Consider the following 22,252-nt stretch of genomic DNA (forward strand, 5'->3'; position numbering starts at 1 on the left):
GAAGACTAGTTAACTTGGAATACATTTCTTAGCCCAGCTGGTGAGAAGTAAGTAGAATACTCAGTTCAGAGAGACTACATCTACCTGGAAAATAAGTTATTACAGCAAATGCAACAATAATATGTGAAAAAGCAGAAAAAGAAACAGTACCTTTTTTTTTTTTTTTTTTAAACACAACATGCACACATACACACACACACACACGCACAAACGCTTCTTAAAGAGGAAAAATTTAATTAAGCATTAGCTTATTTAAGAAAATATTAGGGTGGTCTTTTTGTTTTATGGACATGTCAGACTTGCTTTGATATTAGGAAAAATGATACTTGATTGTTGAAGAGCTACAAAGTAAATGGAACAAACAAGATGCATAATTGCTCTCTTGTAAGCATTTCAGCTAGTATCTTAATGAGTTAACAACTTTCAAACAATCAACTTTCAGATATCTGACAGACAGTATTTTTATTTCTTGTTATTTCTCATTTCTATAAGTTACAATAAAAACTCAGAGGTTTCATTTTCAATTACCCATGTATCCTTCCATACCACCAGGACTTCATGGTAATTGAGAATCAAGTCTCTAATATTCATTTTGTTTAATATAAAACAAATTTCTTTTTTATGTTCCAAGGTCCCAGGATTCCAAGACCTAACTAACTGGGGTACTCTAAAAGGAAACAGATCTCTAGAGAAAGATGCATCTAACAAGCCTATTGCTAAGTTTCTTCTGAGAAATACCACATTATGAGCAGTAGAGGATCATATGACCCAGGGGAACAAGGTCAGGGCATCTACAGTAATACATTTCTTAATTGTTAATAATTTTATTATTTCATACTATTTAAACATCATTTTCTCAAACATAATGAACCAATTATTCATTAGGTACTTACAATATGTAAGGAGAGGCACATTTACTGTGCCAAATACTTTGTCAGCTTTCTATTTTGTTGTGCAATTGCTAAATTACATGGCTATTTCTTCTATAGCATCAGTGTTTTCAGTTCTTTGGTGGCTACATAAGAAGATCTGCTCTTGCCATTGCACTTGTCTTAGATGTTCTGTTATTTACCGTGTTCAGTAATATTTTCAGTCAACTTACCTGACAATTGGAGGAATTTTCATATGTTAACTTATGAAAGTTATTTCTGCATCACTCTCAAAAGAAATGAGCTGGAAATGATGAGGTCTGAAGCTGTAAGTTAAGAGCTTTGAAAATGTATACATCTACCAAATCTAAAAATATCAATATATATTGTAATATTTGTGGGGAAATAATTTTTTCCTTTTCTTTACAGTAGTTTTCACCTTTAATTTTGTTATTCATTTTCAACATACAAAAGAGTTTTTCAGATGAGGAACATATAACTGGAAGGAATCTGCTGGATCAGTCCTGCAAATGATGTCGCAGAGAATTACTTAGTTAATTCCTCTTTATAGAGAACAAGTTCCATCTTACCACCACTATTTCAATTAGAAGACTGCTGTGGAACTTCACACGCCCAGGGATTTCCTCCTACTTTTCAGCCTAAAACTTACTCATGGTCTACTGCATCCATTTGTTCTTAAGTTAACATTGTCCTTTATCTATTTATAAGTATATTTAAAATATTATTTTAGATTTTGTTTTGTTAAGGTCAACAAGCCATGCTTTTTTAAATCTCTTCTCATGTGGCATTTTCTCTGTTGCCTGAACATCCTAGTAAACATTTTCTGCACTTTCACTATTCCAGATCAGAATGCTCTAGAAACTTTGCAATGCTATTAATACTTTTTTCTCTATTTGGAAATAATCTCATAATACTTTGTACATATATCTATAAAGCCCAAAATCTACAAATTTGTACCTAAAATTAGTTTAAATTATCCTAAAATTAGGTTTCCAAATTGCCGCCTTTCTTAATAGAGAGCAATAGAGATCTGTTAATAGTAACAGATTTCAAAACACAAAGAATTACTAACAATTTTATGTCATGCCTAAAAATTCACCCTTGTTCATATTTTATTGGAACATACTGTTTTCTGGGTAAATTGTTAGATTCTTTGAGTACTAAGGCAGTGAAAACAGCATCTACTCACTCTTCTGAAATCACATCTTGATTTGACAAGTTTTTAAATAGGATAACCTGGAATATCTTACTTCAAAGCAACTACATTCAATGCCAAAATGATAATGGCTATCTATAGTGCCCTAAAAAAATTAGGCTTTCAGAAAAGAAACAGAGACGGTAAAATAGTGCTAAAGAGTAAATGTAAAAAATTGAGCCACTGAAGTCACCCTGCTGAAACCCCTTGTCTGCAGAACTGAAGCACACTGTGCCACTCAAGGGCAGCTGTTGCACTGCACAATGAGTATTTAAAAATTCAATGAAACTCCAGCTACTTTTTTTTTCCTTTTAATCAAAGGCAATGTCCAGAAACATTCAGTACTAAAGAATTTGTTTATGGCATTGTTTTACAAAAGTTCCTAACAGACAGTGACTGTTTTATTGTTGGATGTATGCTTTATTTTATTAATGATGATGTGTAGTAATCAATGGAATGCTAAAAACAAACTTGTAAAGAAAGAAATCTAGTCTAAAACTTGAATTTGTTGTTTGAAGCAAGTTCAGTGGTCACGGTAACACCAGTTAAAGATCGACTCTTGCCCATTAGTGAAACAGGCATGGCTCTCCTAAAAAGGTCACAAATCTTTCAAATATAGGCACCATGTTTTAAATTTTGCACATACAAAATATGTTCGTGTCACTCATATTACACAATGTGGCAGTGTTATAAGTCTGAGTATTATTGTCAATTAATGGCAGAGAAAAGAGCCCAAAGCTCATGTAAGACTAATGATTGGGACAAATCTTGAAAAGAGACAAATAGTATAAAACAACAGTTTTCCTGTTGTATGTGGTTTTGTGTGTGCATGTGTGAGAGTGCATATAACAAAAAAAATGTTTAAGAGCAAGTTCAAATAATAGCCCATCCATTTGTTCTCAGGTTCTTATCCAGCTGCAGTACTAAACGCTTTCATTTTAACTACATGTTAAAATGCGAATTCAAATCCCATATAAACCGTTAGTATGTTGAGTGGCTTGAACCAATTGGAATTGAGAGTTACTGCTGAGTCTCTTCTTTTTGTTCTACTTGTCAGCCTCTGGGTATGTCGGGTACTTGACTGTCTCAATTTTCTCCTTAACTTTATAGGACGGGTACAGGCCTGTTCTTCCTAATTTCCTATTGATGCCTTTTGAATAACCATCCCAGTGGTTTCCAGCTACTCCAATTATATCTCCAGGTTCCATAGGAATTTCATCAGCAGTTCGTGGATGATGAGCATAAATAGCAATCTGGTTGTGGGCATTCTGTCCCCCAAAATAGTAGATATCATCCAAAGAATGGAAATATGCTGAAGCATCCGGATGCAATGTCTGCATAATTTCATAGGCAACTCGACAGACCTTGGAAATAAAAACAGAAGAGAAGTCATAAATATTGTGTGTGCCTGTAATATGTCACAATACTCAACAATCAATGTGCAACAACTAAATTGCACAAAAGAAGGATCGAGTTTTGGAATGCCCAGTTTCTTAAAAAAGGTAGTAATAAAAAAAGTAATTGAAAATAATTGAAAATACTGTATATTTGCTAATTAGAAGCACACAGTTTTTATTAGGACTCCTGCAATCAGATTTGGCAAATAAATAAATGCCTGCATTTCAAGAAAAATTGAAAATACCCATATGGACACTAACAGTCTTGCCTTTTTAAAAAGACTAATTTGTAGCCAATCAAATGTAAAAGTAAATTTGGTTTCCTTTTCTACTAATAATAAAAAGTTGATTTTACTTCTTGTTTGTGAAAGTTTTCTCTGCCATAATGGGGCTTTTTTTTTTTTCTTTCTTTAAAGGAAGCTCCAATTTTCACACTCTAACAACTTAGGAGTGCAGGCCTTTAGAAGGCTATTACTATTAGACCAGTGATAAAATTATGACTGTTGGCAATGTGGAAGACAACTGAATGAAACTGAATTCCAACAAGAGAGTAATGATGTTAGTGAACAGAAAAATCCATTTAAGTGGCCCTGTTCACTTCCAGATCACATTCTATGAAGGGACTTTTCTTCAGACTGAAAAAAAAAGGTCTTCACTATCAGAATCCTGTTGTATATCTCAGAGTTTCCAGAAACACAAAAGGTTGAAGCTACATTAAAGGAAGTTTCTTTCAACAACAGTTGGCTAGAAAGCTCTTCTGAGTCAGGTGTCTGATTTGGTCACTGTGATCTTTCTAACTTCCAATCTGGATTACTATACCTCTCTCTAATTCTGCATAAGCAAACATGTAAAGCTCTTGAAAGAGCGCTAGCAAATAACAATACCGCAGGGTTCTTCAACAGCAACATCAAACACTAAAGCACATTTCTCAAGGATATCTCACTATCAGTTCTGGATTGTGTGTCAAGTTCAGCATCTTGGACATAATATTCAGAGCTTTCCACAAAAATAATTCAAAATTCCAATTGAACAGAGAATCTAACCACCCTTTGCAGCTACGTTCTTCAGGATCTATATACTTAATCTTGACAGCTTCTAATCCACAGAAATTAACCATGATGTCCATGGAAGTGGGAGATAGGGTTTTCTTAGCAATAGACCAAGGCTTTGGCACTCATTCAGAAGAGGTAAAGATCATCTCAAATAACTCAGGCAGAAGGAGCTACAATTTTATCTAAATAAAGACTGAAGAGACAGAAAAATCTCCTGTTTTAATGTATAATCTTAAATCTGCTGCAGAGATAAGATCTGTGTGTGCAACCACCACGTGGCTTTTCTATACATCTCAATTACTGCAATACTGCTGAAACACAATGCCAAGGTAGGTTTTTCTCCTTGAGTCCACACCACTTGATGGGCCTACTTATTTTATTAACAGTATTTTGAAGAAACCCCTATTCTTCAGCTACTATCAGTATTGATTTAGTTTTGATACCATAACCAAGAATCAGTATAGGAGACTTCCTATTCATGTGCACTATAATTTTCTCTTAACACCCCTGTAATGAAGATTTTAACTCCTTTTCCCAAGGAAAGGAATCTGGAAGAAAGTTAGTATACAACTGATTAACGTGGAAGTCCTAAATCTCATTGGGTATAGATTAGACTACATTTTCATTGTTACTTTTTCTTCATACAGGTTGGGCAAAGGGTGGTCATTAATAGCCTGAATTTTGCTTACCTTCAAGCAAAAGTAACTATCAAACTGTTTATTTCATTAATGATAATATAGGCAAGCACAGTGACAGTAGTTCAAATGTTAGAAGACCAGAGGATCAAGTTTAAAGACATAAAAGAGAAATCTTTCTTAACAGTGGAAATAAGGCTTACAACAGTTCTCAGAAAAGCCTTGTAAAAGAAAATACTGTAGAGCTCTGCATTGGGGCACAACCAGCAAAATTCTTGCTAAATGATTTTTGAGGAAGTTTGAATTATTTAAGCACAAGAAATTGGCCAGAAGAAATGAAGTAGATGGCTGGATCAAATTCACAGTCCCAGCTACTGGGAGTTACAGTCAATTCAATACAGGTTTTTCTAGACTTTAGAAGAATTCTCTGCAGTTCTGGAAAGCCAAACATGTCATTCAGTGAACATCTCTATTGTCAAAGGCAGGGTGATGCAGAATGAGAAAAAAGCTCAAGGATACTATGCATTCCAAGGTGACAGAGTTAAAAATCGACTGGGGAGTGGGGGAGGGAATGGGGAAGAGTGGACCTGAGGACAAAACTGAGCCTGAAGTTCTGGTGCTGAAAGAGCAGACTGTAGCAAAGAGTGCTTCAGTTAACACCAATCATCTTCAGCCCAACTGCTCTTCCAGCTTTTTCTCTAGCAAAAACACATAATGACAAGAACCTAAGCTGATGCCACCTRAAGAAGGTGACTGTTACTGTAACATCCGTATCATGGACTCAGTGGTCACTGATAAAGTTGATTACTACAAGTTTGGTTTTTTTCAGTTTTCTGATTCACAAAGCCAACACCTGCATTGATGGGGCACCAAGAATCTTTTTCCTAAGGCGTGAGATTTTAAGATTTTGAAGCAATTACAAATAATCTTATTCACCAAAAAAAAAGTCATCCCTTTTGATTCTCTAGTTTTTCTTCTGCATTTCTTGAAGATCTGAAGTTTCCAGCTAGAGAAAGAGACCTGGAAAAAAGTTTGCATGCCCAAAATCTTATAAAATTTTCCAGCTCGTTGGTCCGGTAAAAGATATTACCTTTACCTTCAGATCTTGTTGCTTTTTAACAACATCATAGCTACAGCAAAGTAACATTTTATTCAAGAAATTCTTCAGAGTATTGTTTTATATGAAAGTCAATGAAATTACAAAGTTGACACTCAAAACATTCACAATAAGAAAAGGTGTTACTTAAATTAGGTACTTTTCAAAAACTGCATTGCATATTGTTTGTTAAAATCAAATATTTTCTAATTAAATCTCACTAATATTTCACATTCCCATTCTTAATGTCTAAACCTCTTAAATTCCCAGCCTCTTTTACTATAGCTGATGTATTTAAAAGAGGCAACCAAGGAAAAAATGGAATAAAATTAAAAGAATGAACATTAAACCATAATGATACAAAGAAAGGATTAAGTTCTTAAAGGCATGAATAGACAACTGTATTATTTTGTCACTGTTCTTGAGAAAGTTCTGTATTCATCATCTTACAAAAGGCCCACCTAACCACTTAAAACATCTGCTGCCAAAGAATAAACAGGACTCCTCATAGGATATGTTCTGACAATTATGCAGGCATACTAAGCTGTTATTCTTATGCCAGTAAGCTTCAAAACAGCAGAGTCAACATGGCCCAGGAGGCCGTTAGTTACAGGAAGGTAGCTATTCTGATTTTTAGTACCTCAGCTGATTTCTCACATCATTTGAAACTGGTCAGGATAAGTAGTTTGTTTATTAAACTTTTTTTTTAAATCTATGGACTACAGTATCAGTCTGCAATCTCAGGACAGTTGGGTTTTGCAGAGGATCATTTCATTATGTTTAGGCATAGCCTTCAGAAAGGAGCAGTGCAAATTATGTTGTTTAAAGAGTACTAGGGAGCCTAATAGCCAGTAATACTTCCTGGCTCATAGAGGAAATGTACCTACCGCTATTCTTGTGTACGGAATGCAGACTGTTCCTTGTGTCCCCAGTCCTATACAACCCTGAATTGAGTCAATTAGATTACACAGATTAAATGCCCCAAAAGCAGTAAAGCTCTTCTGGCTTAAATTAAGAAAGCCATTGGTTCTGTAGGAAGAATCTCAACATCCTACTTTTTTTTTCATTGCCCAAACTATTTAGGAGTAAATTAAGTTATAGTTAACTACATATTGAGATGACTGCATTGTTCTTCCTAAAACAATTATCTGAAAGTCTGTTTCTTTACAAATCAATTACATCTTATTTACAGCACTTTACTAAATGTAAAAGCACACTACAATGGAATACAAAACCATCAATATTGAAGAAAAGCTCTAACAATGTCTAGTCTTATCAAGCAGCAACTCAGGAAAGACCGAGATGTTTGACAGATTTGCACAGAACAAAATGGCAATGGTCCTGTCTCTTACCATTTTTTATTACAATACTTTAGCAGTACTATCATAGTCTTTCATAGCTGAAGATGCACTACTCAATACTAGATATATATTCCTTAGCAAATGAACATAAAGAACAACTTTCTCAAGGTGGCCCTACTTTGAGCATGGGATTGTACCAGAGGACCTCCAGATGCTCCCATCAACCCATATCACTTTATCTATGCCAATATATTTTAGCATATATTCTTCTTTTGAAATTAGTTCAACACTTACAAAAGAAGTCTTCAGTTCCACCGTACAATATTTTATACTCCATGCAAACAATTTGTACCTATATTTAAATACATAGGTTTCTTCTATGCTTGTTTATACCCATCGTTTCATTTAAAGGAAAAAATTACCACTTTTAAAAACAGAGATGTTTTAACACAGTATAGCATAGGATGCGATAGATTTCTTATTAAGAAAAGTTTTTACCCGAGAGTGCATAACTCTTCATTCAGGATATGAACTATATGAGTCTATACACTGATGTGCGTATGGCGTTTAAGACATAAGTGGCCCTAGGTCTTGGCTGACAATCACCTCTTTCACAGAGATATGCATTCAGTAGACATGCTTCAGCTGGATCAAACATATGAAAGTGGAACGCTCCTCACAGACTTTTCTTAGCGAGAACTCTTACTTTGGAGTTTATTCATATCATGGTCTGAAGTACCTTATATCAATAACCTGCTAAATATGCCATAAAAAGCCATTTTCTTCACAGGATTTGGTGGATGGTCAAAAATATGCCCACAAGCATAATTCAGAGGTAAGATTAAGAATTCTGCCCATCAACGTCAATATATTACTGTATCAGCCATATATTAGCATCATGTTTATTATCTAATTGTCATTAGAGTGCAGAAGACAATTTACATTTGAGACTGTAGAGAATATTTCTTTTTGAAGTGATTTTTAACTTACAGTTTTATGCACCTATTTTGACATAATAGTGCAATTATATATGACCACAAGGCCACCGTCTGTAATTGAAGTCTTTCCTAACCAGGATTGACACTTAAGAGCATATGTGACAACAATAGGGTAAAAAGCGTTCATTCTTCATTTGACTTCAGTCATCTGACATACCCAAATTAGGTGGATCATCATATCAGTCAGAAAATACTGCTTTTCTGATTTTTTTAAAGTCTTGCATTAAACAGCTTTTTGTGATATATGAAATCAAATACACAAGCATGATGTAACAGGGAAGAGAATGCCAACAATGACATTACATGATTCAGTTTTCCACTGGGCTCCAACTTACTTCAGCAGGTCACTCAAGAAAAGAAGCTTATAGCATATAATTATCTGCAACAAGAAGTCTCTGTGGATTACAGTGGTTAGAATTTACATTTACGGTGCTGCCACTGGATTGCTAGAAATGTAATTGAGGAGAAATTAAATGCCTCCTTTCTTCATTCTTTTCCATTACATTCCATGTAATCAACTGAGGCAACAGCAGACATGCTTAAGCTGTAGTAGAATGCAACGATGTATAGAAATGGATGGATACAAGTTATACATTATCTTTATGCAAATCAAGAAGTGTTAAACACGCTTAAAAATATTTTTACTTTTTAAAAGTGCCTTAACTAAGCTAATAACTTCAACTGAAGAGAAGTAACCAACCAGTGCTGAGAGTCATATAAGTGTTCACGTAATAAACAGAGTCTTTAATTCTTCCACAAAATTTTCATGACAGAGCTTCAAGAATAAGACAGTAGGAGCATGCTGACCACCAAGATTTAGAAGAATTGAAATGTATACTCTATATTGTATGTATGTCACAATTTACCTGTGAGGAAAATGTACAGACCAGGAAGTCTGCTTGAGACAAAAAGTGGATATCCAAAATAACACCTCTTAGGGAGTTTTCGGTGTATCGATTATGAAGTCCTGCTGACCAAGATATGGAGTTATCACTGATAAATTCATAATTTGGATACCTGTGAAAATACAATAGATGGTTAACAGCAAAGTCTTATTTTATTTCTTTATTTTTAAGAGGAAGTATCATCTTTGCTGCAAAGTAAGTTTGTTAGGTTGTTTTAAGTGATTCTCTCCTTTACAAGGTATACACTATAATTTTGCTGAACACTCTGTAATGCTCCTTCTGCCTCCATACATGCCCCATCTTTATCCAGAGAAACAAACAACAGCTTAAATCTTTCTGAGATCTTACACTGTAAGATACCATTGCCATGTTCTGCTAATGCTACTGATTTTAAATGACAGATACTCAGATCCTTTGGCTTCCTCTACTGCTAGATACAATACAGGACTGTGCCTTTACTAGGCTTCGTTTTTGTTTATTACCATACTTTCAATCAGATACCAATTACAACATAGTGCGAAGAAATTGGTAACCTGTAAAGGGACCTATTAAATAAATGAATTTAAACCAAAATAAATTGGTTGTCCTTTACAGTTATTAATGCTATGTGGAGAACAGATTTTTCAGTTTATTAGTCAAAAGGAAATAAAAAAAGTTAAAAAAAAAAAGTAAAACTTCATGTCAATACATTTTTGGCACATCATAAATTAGAAATATTTTAAGTCAAAACCCACAACTTTGGGGTTTATATTAAAGTAAAATTGAAAGTTTCTAAAATACAACAATGGTTTTGAAGCAAAAACTTTTTTTTTAAATGTTAAAAAACACTGTTCTTTCTCAGAACATTTTTTTTCCCCTCTTTACTGGGGAACTGACTGAAATCATCTGCAAAAAGTAGCGCAAATTTAATACAAAAGTTTCATTCAGTCCCCCAGCAAAAATAAGCTTTACATGAAAAATTTCAAATATTATAATTACATTGCTATTACACAGTTATTACAGTTTATACATGAAGTGTAATAAGTATGACTAAACTGCCAACTACAAAATTTTAACTACAGGGCTAATTATCAAATAATTTAAATAAGATGTATTTGTCAAGTTTATAACTTTGTAGCAATTATAAAGCAATATATACATAGTATAGTAATGGAGCTAATATTACATTCGTATGAATGAATCATGCTTAGGGTCTAAAGAAAAAAAACAACAACAACAAAAAAAAACAGAAGACAGGGCAGGCCCTAATGCTAGAGTAACAACTGCCACTGTAGAGCTAGCTCAATTTTTCAAAGCCCAGTAGTTCTGTGCTAGACATCTTTCAAACTAAGGAAGCTTGCATTCAGAGTTCTTGGAAAGATACCAGAGTTCGCACATACTTGTATACAACGAGCGAGCATGTGCATATTCTGTACATGGGACAGACCCATCATTCTGGCAACCTCTTGAAGGAATATGCCGAATTTATTCCATGTTAAAATAACTGGAAAAATTGTCTTCAGAAGTGAAACAGGCAAACAGATTAGGCTTTTCCATCTAACATTAACCAGTCATGACTACCACATCAGGAAAAATCATTTCAAAAGCAAATCAAAAAGCTTTATGCAAAACTTCACATCTAGGATTAAACTACATGAGGAAGAATTAGAATTTATCTTCAGAGTGATTTTATTAGAATTTCAGGTTCCTGAGAGAAATACCTGCTCTAACACAAAAATTAATACATCTGTGCTAAATTTCCCAGAGGTAACAAGACAGCTTTAAAGGGCACATCTGATCATGAATGTCAGGGGAAACTCAAGTTGCCAGAGGGGAAGAGAGAGAAGGCAACAATATTATTCATTAAGAATAACTGATAGCACCTTTTCTGAGACGCAATAGTGGCATATGTTTCAAGAAGTTTTTTTCCCCAGTATGAAATGTATCACAATGATCTTTTTTTCCTCATCTTCTCTTTGTGGCTAACATTTTCTGTCAATATTTAATCAGCTCTCAAAATACACAGATGACAATACAATATTTTCCATATCTTCTATTTCTTTTTCCATTGTGTGAACCATATTAGTATGCTTTTTAAAAAAAAAACAAAAAAAACAGTAGCACAGACCAAAATAGAAGTATGTCATACTCCACTGTAAAAACTAATTGAGGAACAGTGGATGGGCACTGGTCTTGTTTTAGGGGCCCTGCTCTGAGGTAAGTGACAAATATGTAGTAGAAGATACCATTGCTAGGGACAGTGAATACAGCACATGCCTTAGAAAGTTCTTGGCATCAGGAATACTGTCAGAATTAATCACTTCCTTCAGATTTCTGAAGCAGAATCCGCATGCCGAGAAGAGACAAATTAAAACCCTTCTTGAGGAATTTGATTTCCTACTAGCAAAAGGTCACGCCAATACCTTCAGAAATGAAGTACAAAAAAGTCTAATATTGGATCTAGTACAAAATCTAATCCAGTATCATGTTTCTGACAACTGCATAAGAAACCAGATGCACAAAGCTATCCTTCTCATAATATAGTCTCCCTGCAATTGGCAATCTGAAGGTAGAAGGTTTTACAGTACCTACTCCTATCAAAAAAAAAACAAAACCCAAAACCAAAAAAACCCTTAATACTTAAAGTAGGTAGGTTTAGCATCAAAGAATTCAAAATATATTCATTTTCTTAGGAAAACTTGAAAATTATGAGTAATGTTTCCACAAATCCCAGAGTACTCCCTATACTAGTGAAAATAATTTCAAAAATACCATGCGTTTCTTTTAAGTTCTTTCAAATCTGAGGTTCACCACACCCCAGAATTACCTATACATCTTCTTATAAGTGCATTTAGAAACTTGTCCTTCCTCCACTTATTCAGGAAATGGTCTTCAAGATGCTTTTAAATCCAGTCTTAACTTCCATTTCACATAAAGTTGATTTTAAACTAGCTGACTTTTAGAAACTATCAGTTCTTCAACTCAATGATCCCAGCTTAGCACTTACCTACCCACTTGATTAGGTTTTTAAACACGCACTTTAATTCCCCTCTTCCCCACTCCCCCCCCCCAATGTTACATTCATGCTTGGGAAAGGGGGTTTCCATTAAACACCCATAAAACACAAGTATAACAGCAGCCATATTCAGTGAGAACAAAGAGTCTTCCAGTCCAGTATCCTGTCTCCAACACTGGCTACAAATAGATGCATAGAGAAAAATATAACAACAGGCCAAGCCTATATTTCTCCCAAGCTCTACTATACATGGCCCACTGACTTCCTGCATCAGGTGATTCCCCTTTTCACTCAGTACAGTGCTTTAGATTCTATTTAAAACTATTTTTTATCATGGTGACTACAAAAAACATGAGAAATTAAACTCCTAAAGCTCCATGGTTAGCTATTGCTTCCTTTTATTCCCTTTTCTGTCTGCATTTATATGATGATTAATGTAATACTCACACTGTAAGGTTTTTGTTTTTTTTTTTGTTTTTTTTTTTTTAAAGAAAACAGACCTTGGGCACAGTGGGTTCTATTACTAGGATACCCAAATGCTGCGATAAATGAATAATAAACAAGAGTTCATATTCTTACTGATAGAACCATCTAAATATAATATTCCGTAGGCTCGCTTCTATCTTTCTCAAGAAATTGCCTACACATTCTCTTCTCTAACAACAGGAAAGGACCGGACTGCGAAGATAAAACTGAAGAATGGAAACTGGCATAATAATGTTTTTCCTCCACTTATCTAAAAATGATATCTAATTCTTGTTAAGCTACCTAATAGATTCTTGAAAGCTATGTTGAAAGCCAGGCAAGATACTTTTCTAGGGGGGGGGGGGGAGAGAAAGGAAACCAGAGAAGGGTGGGGAAGAAATTTGTTCTTTAGTCATCTTTCCTTCCGCAACCACCAGTCTCAGATAAAGATAGAAATCAAAACATAGTTACAAGACTATTTCAAGTTTCAGTTGGTTTCAGAGGCCAATCAGCTGGCTATTTAACAGGTTATAGCTAAACTGGGCAGCAGTGCAAACCAAGGCAAGACCCAGGTTCTCCGTTCTCAGTTCTAGAGGATTGGGGACCTGTCCAGAACAAGCAATGCAAGTCTTGTTCCCTTAGAAATCAGAGTGTGAGCATGCATGTATGCAAATGAGCATACAGATGGAGCACGAAATAACATGTTTGTCCAGGCCTTGCTCCAACAACATATAAGCTGCTTATCAGACCCAAGAACTTTGAAGCACTCCTGGATCTTACAGATTACTATCACTTTGGGGTTTGGAGGTTTTTTTGTTTGTTTGCTTGTTTGTTAATGATTGTTGATGGTTGTTAGATGTCTAACTTGCTATTGTGAAAGTAAAGGAACAGTGAACACAGTGAAAAAAAACCTTCAGTGTTGGGAAAAAAAATGAAACTCATGAGGTAGGGAAATAACTGCATAAACTGAAAAAGCAAAGTACAGATGGCATTATAGGTAAACAGCCTGAAGGGAAGATTTTAATTTATTGAATTTTAGTACTGGTATAGTAGAGAAAGAGACCTAAAAAGATTCTTATTTAAAACAGAAAGGTATTAAATATGCTTCCTTAAGAATTTATGTGCATGTCCAGCTGTATTATTTTGAATGCTTCTATCTTGAGAGAGAAGATGCTGTTAATAACATTATAGACCAGAAATATGTATACTAGAAAGTTCAAAACACTGAATGATTTAATGACTGTTTCAAGTAAAAAGAAAAAGCAACTTATAGTATTCCTAACATATACAGTGTCCTCTGGCTTACCAAAAGTTGTCAAGTGCTTTATCCCATAACCATTACAGCTGTTGAGCTCCCAACCATGCTCCTTTCTAATCACGCTGTTCTATGTCACCCTAATTCTGAAAACATATCACAGTTGTTTTTCATTTTTGGGGGGTGGAAGGTGGGTGGGAGGGAATCACTCACACTCCTGCAAACTGATACTATGGACTCCACTGTCTTTCCTACCAAACTTGCAGTTGCAGTTGGTAGGCCTCTACGACAGCAAAGGAAGTTTCTGAAACCTAAATCAAAATATTATCATTTCCATGACTATAAGTAGTTTGATACACTTCTCTTAATTGACATGATACATCCACTCATCTTTATGTTAATTTACTTCTAGAACTTCATGATCATTATGTAAATGCCAGCATTGTTTCACAGCCAAGCATATTTGTATAGAGAGAGATTAACACCTAGTAGTTACTAATATTACTGCAGCCATTAATGAATGCAACAAAAGCTATTGCAGTACAGTGTGACAATTGTTTCTATTAAAGCTTGAGAGTGCAGCGTAACTAGAAGTTTAAAGTTTTCTGGCAAAGCATCAAATAATTTGTAGTTCTTCCTGCAAAAAGGGGAAGAAAAGATGCCTTGTTCCCAAAGTCTGACCTCGGATGTCCTTAGATGCCGAAACATCATATAGTCTCTTGCCTTTTATGAGATCACAGGAAGTCTCAAATGTCTTTTACTCTACTGCAAGCAACAGTTGCATGCAAGCAACTTAGAAAATTATGTTTCAGTGTAAACTATGACACACTAAAAACTTAGGAACAACATATCAAAAAAACCTTCATGACTAACAGATTCTAGACCTTTATTAAAGTTTAGAAAGGAAATGCTATATTAATGGGCTATATATTTTCATAAATAAATAATAAAATACAATAAATAAAAATAAAATAAAAATGGGATTTGGAATACACCTTGAACTGCCTTAGAAACTGTAATGCTTAATAACATTCAATAGCAGTTCTGTTGCTACAGAGGACTTGGGTCCCTGGGTTTATACACAGAGTGTATGTTATTATTGACAAAGCTAAAAAATACAGTACTAAGGTTTCAAAATTTGAACACAAAAAAATGCATACCTGAGATTGTTACAACAATATCAAATTCTATTATGCTAAAGCAGTAATTAAAATTATTTAGGACAATGTCAATGAATTAAAAATATTACAACCTCAGTTTTGTATTACCTGTCTTTTCATTGTTCAGATTTGCACTTTAAATGTTATGTTATCATAATTTTTTCTGCTACTGTTCTTGTCTCTACACATACAAAAAAGGAAGGATTAGATTGCCATCATCTGGAGTTGTATATGTTGGTTTAGTTTTTTCAAAACTCCATAATTTTAAACAGCAGGCCTTTACAGATATGAAAGAAAAATAGAAATAGCACAATTGAAATACACAGATTCACAAAGCTGTAAGAAAATTCCTCTGCTACAAAATAAGATTTTTTGCTTACCTTGCATATGCCAAAGAAAAATTGTAATCCAGTATGTTATCTTAGGTGCTTTTCCAAGCATGTCTACTAAGAATAAAACAGTTTGAAATTTGCCATTTTTGAGTTACCTTGATTTTTAAAAGTTTTAATTTCCTTGCCTAAAGGAAAAAATACTCTTTTGTTCAATGGAAATAAAATTTTGGAAATAGAAAGAGGTGCTTTTCAGTAGACAGATAAATAAATGCTACTCAAAAGGAAAACAGGCTAGCTTGTACTCAGTAACACTTATGTTTGAATTCAAGGCATCTGAAGTACTTTGGCTAGTTTCCACAGTCAAGGCAAGAAGCATTTGAGAAATTTGTCATGTCGGTGACACCACAATCTAAGAAAGATACGGCTAAATAAGGAACATTATTCTTCCACATGCATCTGCTTTTTTCTACAAGAAAGAAGGTTTTGCTATATCAGTGACACCTTGCAAAACACGTGACTTAACAAGATTTTGTACAAGAAAATACAGGCCATGTTTGGAATAAATGGATGCATACTGTGCATTTGCAGGCTTGAACAGTTACATTATCTTTTAGTTTAGCTAGAGCTAGGATAGGTTCTCACTGCCATATTCTGGAGTGCTAGAAGAGGACAAAAGATCAAAAGAGGGATAGAGACAATATTACAGACTGTTAACCCCAGATACATTTAAGGACAAACTCAACATTTATCCTACTGGTAGGGTGAAAAAATAGCCTAAGTAGTCAATATAGAAGTTTTTCCCAAAAGAGCCAGAATTTTTTCAAACCATTTGTAATAATTTCTCTGGCAACTATTCACAAAGAGGTATGATTTGGACAGGTGAAACTTCTTAATACATTAATCAGTTTTTAAAATATTCCTGAACAGTTACTTTTTAATTTGTATGTTCTATAACAAGTTAGTTGTATTTGTTATATATATTTTTACTTCCTTTTTAAAGCATTAGTTTATTTTTAAATAGTCAGAGATACCTTACTCAACTCTTGTAAAAATCTTAGCTTTAAGTTTAGGAAAGCACACCGGGGCGGGGGGAGGGTGGAAATCAGCCAAGAAAAGGAATTCTAAGAGAAAATCATAATCACTGGAAGCTGAAATGCAATCTTATCTATATGAATGATAACAGAAGTAACTACACGAAGATTCACACCCACAACAGTCAGAGATTGCAAATCTAACCAGAAAGAACAAACCACTATGTAAATGTAATCCACTTACTTGGATTTTGCCTCTTGTAACAGTGAGGGGTCATCTGTAGCCAAATATACTCTTTTTTTGTCAATGTGCATTCTGCGGGCAAGAAGTTCAAATCGTTCTTCAACATGTACCATATATTCTTCAATGGGATGAAATGCTGCCTCAGTTCCTACTTTGTCTGTCCTTCGGACGTGAACACTGAAAAATGGCAGAAACTAAGAAATCAATTTATAAATAAAATAGATACATTCACAACTGAAATTTGAAATTGAAACTTCACACCCGCACTTCTGGAATGCATATTAAATTGAACCCCTACGTAAAAAAGGTGGATTAGAAGTTGGTGATGTCATCAGGACACACTGTCTTAAGGAATTATTAACTGGAAAATCTGAAACTCATTTGAAACTGTTTTTAACAATATGAAATTAGCTGTCAGTCTGTTCCTGAAACATTGCCTTGCAAGGAAAGCAAAGGGTAACAAAGAAAAGAATGAAGGAGACTTAATTACAGCATATAGGGTATTCCTTCTATGCAGGAGGCTATGTAATTGGGCATGGCTAGATAAGGCTTTCTCAATACAGTTCAAAAGCAAAACAAGAGTATTTTCATCATGGATATATTGGGGCACCACTTACAAGGCATGATTTGAATGAAGGTGGTAAAGACACATCTTCCCCAGATGCCTGAAATCTAGAAAGTCTTCAAATCTGCCAGTGGTGAGGAGGCCTACAGGGTCTATGGTCAGAAGCCAGTAAAAGAACTAACATTTACGTGCAACTACTGTGTACTCCTTGAACAAGGAATATTAAGGATTGAAGGAAAATTGTGATAAAAGGAAGCAATATGTGCAGGCAGCAGCAAACATTTTTCATGTTACACCTTTCTTCCACAAGTTGCTCTTCACTGCCCATAGGTGCTTTCCTTCTCCCCATAACTCCAAATACAGTCCTTTCCAATCCTTGGCTACTGCTATTATACACTAAGAAACACCAATAGCAAAACCATCAGCAGAGGAGGGCAAGGCACATACCATGTTCAGGTGTGGCCAACAATAAAAATAGATATGGATGCTGGCATGTAAAATGTAGGCTTAGCATTTTTTCCTCAAATATAAAGGCTATGGACACTTGAAAAGAATATATAGACACACAAGTTCCTAGAATATAAATTGTAATTTTAGGATATGAAATGAAATTTAAACAAACCTTCTATTGAGCCTCCATTTATATATCCCTGCATACCTTATGTCCATACATATGCTTTAAATAAGTACTTGCAATCAACTTACATTACGCACAGTTAAAAAATAAAGACTTCATTTAGAAAGCACCCTCCATCCCTGCAAAATGCTTGAGGCTTTGGACTACTATCATAAAACAGTTTCTCACAAACAGGAAACACCATATACACACATTAAAGCACCGGCATTTAAACATAAAATTAAATACTTACCCAATCACCGGATGTTTGAAACCAAGTTTCCTTGTGGCTTCCTCTATTTCTTTTTCTAACCAAGGTTGCGGACGAATCAAGTATTTGACAAACTGCGAGACCCACCACACTGCAGGATCCCCATGGACACGAATTAACCTATCAGCCAGGTCTTCAGGGATAGCCAACGGTAAGTAAGGTGGCCGGGGATGTAAACTGTCAACGATGGGAAGTTCCACCACCTGGACATCCTTATCATTAGCCTCACCTGTGGTAAAATAAAAGCTAGGATGAGTCCAGTGGTTCATTTTAATAATAAACTTGACAATTTCTATGTTACATTCCAAACATATCAGCTAAACAGTATCTTCAACTTCAAAAAGACTACTTAATCCCCACTACACTTTTTTAAATCATCATTTAAAATTATAGTTTTAGACTAGACTTCTGTATGAACTGTATCTAACAATCTACCCTACTAGAACAAAGTTGAAGGTCCTTGAATTCTCAGCAGCTGGTAATTAATAAAATGTGTTCCTTTTAATATATCAAAATCCTTTTTATACTTCACTCTAGCCAATTAGTGTGTGCTAAGGTTTACCTGGACATAATTTGTTATAAAAAATGCGTAAAATTCAGTAGTTTTTTTTTAAATAGAGAAATATTTTAAGGCATAAGAAACTTAAAAATAACTATATAGTCCTGCTGTTTTTTTTTTCTTTGATATGGGAGTAGTTTTCATTTATCTTCAGTTTTTTAACTATGATATCACATTAAAGTACACCTTAGCTTTTCAGACATTAATAGAACCATTGAATTAGCTACTGTGCTGACAAAAGGACAGAGAGAGAAAATTCCTGTCTTGAAGAACTTAAACTATGAAGGTAAGCAGCAAACCAGTAGATCAAGGAAAACAGCCAAGCACTACACAGCTATGTGATTTACTTACTTTATCTGTTCAGTACTAACTAACTGAAGTAGAATATACAGATGTTTTAGATAGAACTTTCTTTCAAAGCTCAATAGCCACTAATCATTCTTTTAAATTAGAGTTTTTACAAATTACACAAATGTAAGTGTCTGCATAATTGATGATTCAAGGTTATTTTCATATACTGAAACAAACAACGATCATAAAAGAGAACATAAGACAATACATTACATTTTACCAAAATCCAACATTCCAGATAAGACTTCTAATTTGCTCATTTGCTCTAAAAGGACATTCTCCAGTGAAGATGTTTAGTTCTCTGGTTAGTGCTCACCAGCGAGGAAAGAAAACAATTGTCGATAACCAAGGAAACCTACTGGCTGACAAAACCAACTCAGTGTAAGGATAACGAGTCTTAAGGGAAATTACAAAACCCCAAGTTTTAAACTCTTTCGTGTGCACGAAAAATCTCTTCAGTATATTTGTCACAAAGTCCTAAAAATACAACAATCGTACAACTAAGATATACATTGCCAGAATGTTTCACTAACACTGGAGAGTTTGCCAAAACTAGTAGTCAAAATTCAGCAGTACCTCTTCAAGATACAGGCATTTAATGATCTTTTTGTTATGGTCTGGTATATTTTCAACTAATTTTTAAAAGATCTGGAAAATTTGTCTTGAAACATGTATCTGTATCTTAATATTTCAGCACTGTGTTGTATTAACACTATTATAAAGGGATCCTTTAGAAGAATTTCCCATAAAATGTGTACTAGAGGTATGGATGATATTATTCAATTCAAGAAAGCTATTCATAATTTCACCATCTGTAATATCATGCTTACAGGAAAAGAATAACCATGAATCTAGTGAAAATACTCAATCTGGTAAATATACTGAGTATTTAAGTTTTCTTATAATAAGATGAATAATGTTTATCAGTATGTCTTCAGAAAGCTGAAATAAAGAACTGAGTTGGAATCAAAGAAACCAAAATCACTGATAGATTTTCTCAAAATTAAGCCTGTGCCTTTGCCAACAGTTTCCTTGCTTTTTGGTAAGACAAATGGCTCAAAAACATTTGTTTGTAGCACACCCAAAATTCTCTAGAAGCAGGATATAGAACAGCAGACAAGGATGCCTGAAGCTTGCTTAATAAAATGAAGATATCTCCATAAAATTAATGATGTGTATTCTGAAGAGGGTTTCTCCTCAAATACCTGTCTGAGACCAAATTTTGAGTGACAGAGATACATCTAGTTTCTGGAGTCAAAAGTTGAAATTTTACAAATATTATCCTAAATCTTATTTTGTTATTGTTTTTTGTTTTCATTAAATTTAAGAAATGGAAAGTACTTTAGCCAAAATCAACATATCAGCTCTCATGTAGCATGAATGTCTATTTGTGATTATGCTCTCTTTGTCTTGCACCCCAAAATACCATAATACTGATGGATTTGAAGCAGAAAAATAAAGCACATGCTGTTTGCCCTGTACCCAGACATACAAGACTGCTGAAAGTGAAACACTTCAAGATGTCTGCTTGCTTGGCTAGTTGCACAGAAATAACTACAACTGAGATAATGTAACCCAGTCTGCAACTATTACAAGGAATCAAAGAACTGGCACACCATTATTCTGTTAACACTACCTTTTTTTCTTGCCTCTGCATTATAATGCAAAAGAAAAGAGGGGATGTGTGTATCTTCATGTGGTGGGAAGACATTAGGACTTTTTTTTTTTTTTTTTTTTTATCTCCACTTGTTGTAGATACCTGCACTTAATCTGTAAATGATGTATGTATTCTCTACTATTACCCTTTTTTCTTCCATCTCTCCAGCTATTTGTACTATGTTGACTAATGCTGGACTAATCCTTTAAAGTTACACTGTTCATTAGCTATGACATTCACAGCTAAGTTTTTATACGGCAAGCAAAACATAAGTTCTGTCAAAAATTTCACACCTGATTCAATGGTGCAAGTGTTTTGTTTTGTTTTTTAAATGTTAGAACTATGAAAATCCTTTGGAGAAAATTTCCCTTCTTGAAGTAAACATGACATTGTATTTAGTAGCCAACTTGCTGACTAAGGAACGAGTATTGGAGGTACCAGTGCTATTAATCTTCTAGAAACAGTTCTGTCAAAACCATTGCTTTTACCTAGAGAACATGAGACTGAAAACTGATCTGGGTCTCTTGCAGCATTCTAGAGAAAACTATCAGTGTTTCTTGAAAGATTCCTAGCAGGCAAGTTTTGTTTTTTTTTTTTTTAATATAAATCTAGAGCTGATCTCCAATTTTCAACAGGCATGGTTTAAAAAGCTTTCATGGAAATTTTAAACAACATACGATATTGTTTTAGTTTACTGAAAAGAGAGATGCAGATCAAAGAAAAAAATCAATGATACAATGAATAACCAAACCTTACCCAGACTGACAGGCAAACACATATAAGTCACGTTCTTGATTGATACAAATTGCAGCTGTTCTACTGAAGACAGTGAAGTTGGATTAAATGTGCAGAATGATCTGTTTATCCATACATTTCCAGAGGGTTTTTTTGCTATGTATTCTCCAAATTTTTAAATAATTCAGTTCTTCTTATTTTGTCAAATAATAAAATACTGCCCCCCTCCCCCTCCAAAAATCCATACTATTGTTTATATCTTTTTTCCAAGTTGTTAGTTAGAATCACAGAACAATTAGGTAAATCACAGGTCAGTCAGGTCCAAACCCCTGCTTAATGCAGGGCCAGCTCTGAAGTTTGATCACAGAATCATGGAATTATTTAGGTTGGAAGATACTACTAGAGTTGTTATAGGTCACTTACATTTCAGCAACCCTTCAAGCTACTTTTTCTAATGTGATGTATTTTGCTTTTATAGATGCCAAATTTTGCATCTATAGTTCTATTTATAGCTCATTTAATTTTCTTATGATTCTAGGCGCTATTT

General features: G+C 34.4%; 1 protein-coding gene across 1 annotated transcript in view; it reads right to left on the minus strand.

Annotated features, from left to right (window-relative positions):
- Positions 1-2,489: 2,489 nt before the first annotated feature.
- The window catches only part of FUT8 (fucosyltransferase 8), a 50,687-nt gene continuing 30,924 nt past the window's right edge, over positions 2,490-22,252 (minus strand). The window contains exons 3-6 of the mRNA XM_026063687.1: positions 18,386-18,632; positions 16,952-17,128; positions 9,431-9,581; positions 2,490-3,449 (exon numbers count right to left, since the gene is read on the minus strand). Coding sequence (XP_025919472.1) covers positions 3,132-3,449; positions 9,431-9,581; positions 16,952-17,128; positions 18,386-18,632 — 893 coding nt within the window. The 3' untranslated portion in view covers positions 2,490-3,131. The remainder of the gene's footprint in view (positions 3,450-9,430; positions 9,582-16,951; positions 17,129-18,385; positions 18,633-22,252) is intronic.

This window comes from Apteryx rowi, unplaced genomic scaffold, assembly GCF_003343035.1.
Source record: "Apteryx rowi isolate R43461 unplaced genomic scaffold, aptRow1 scaffold_1005, whole genome shotgun sequence".
NCBI lineage: Eukaryota > Metazoa > Chordata > Aves > Apterygiformes > Apterygidae > Apteryx > Apteryx rowi.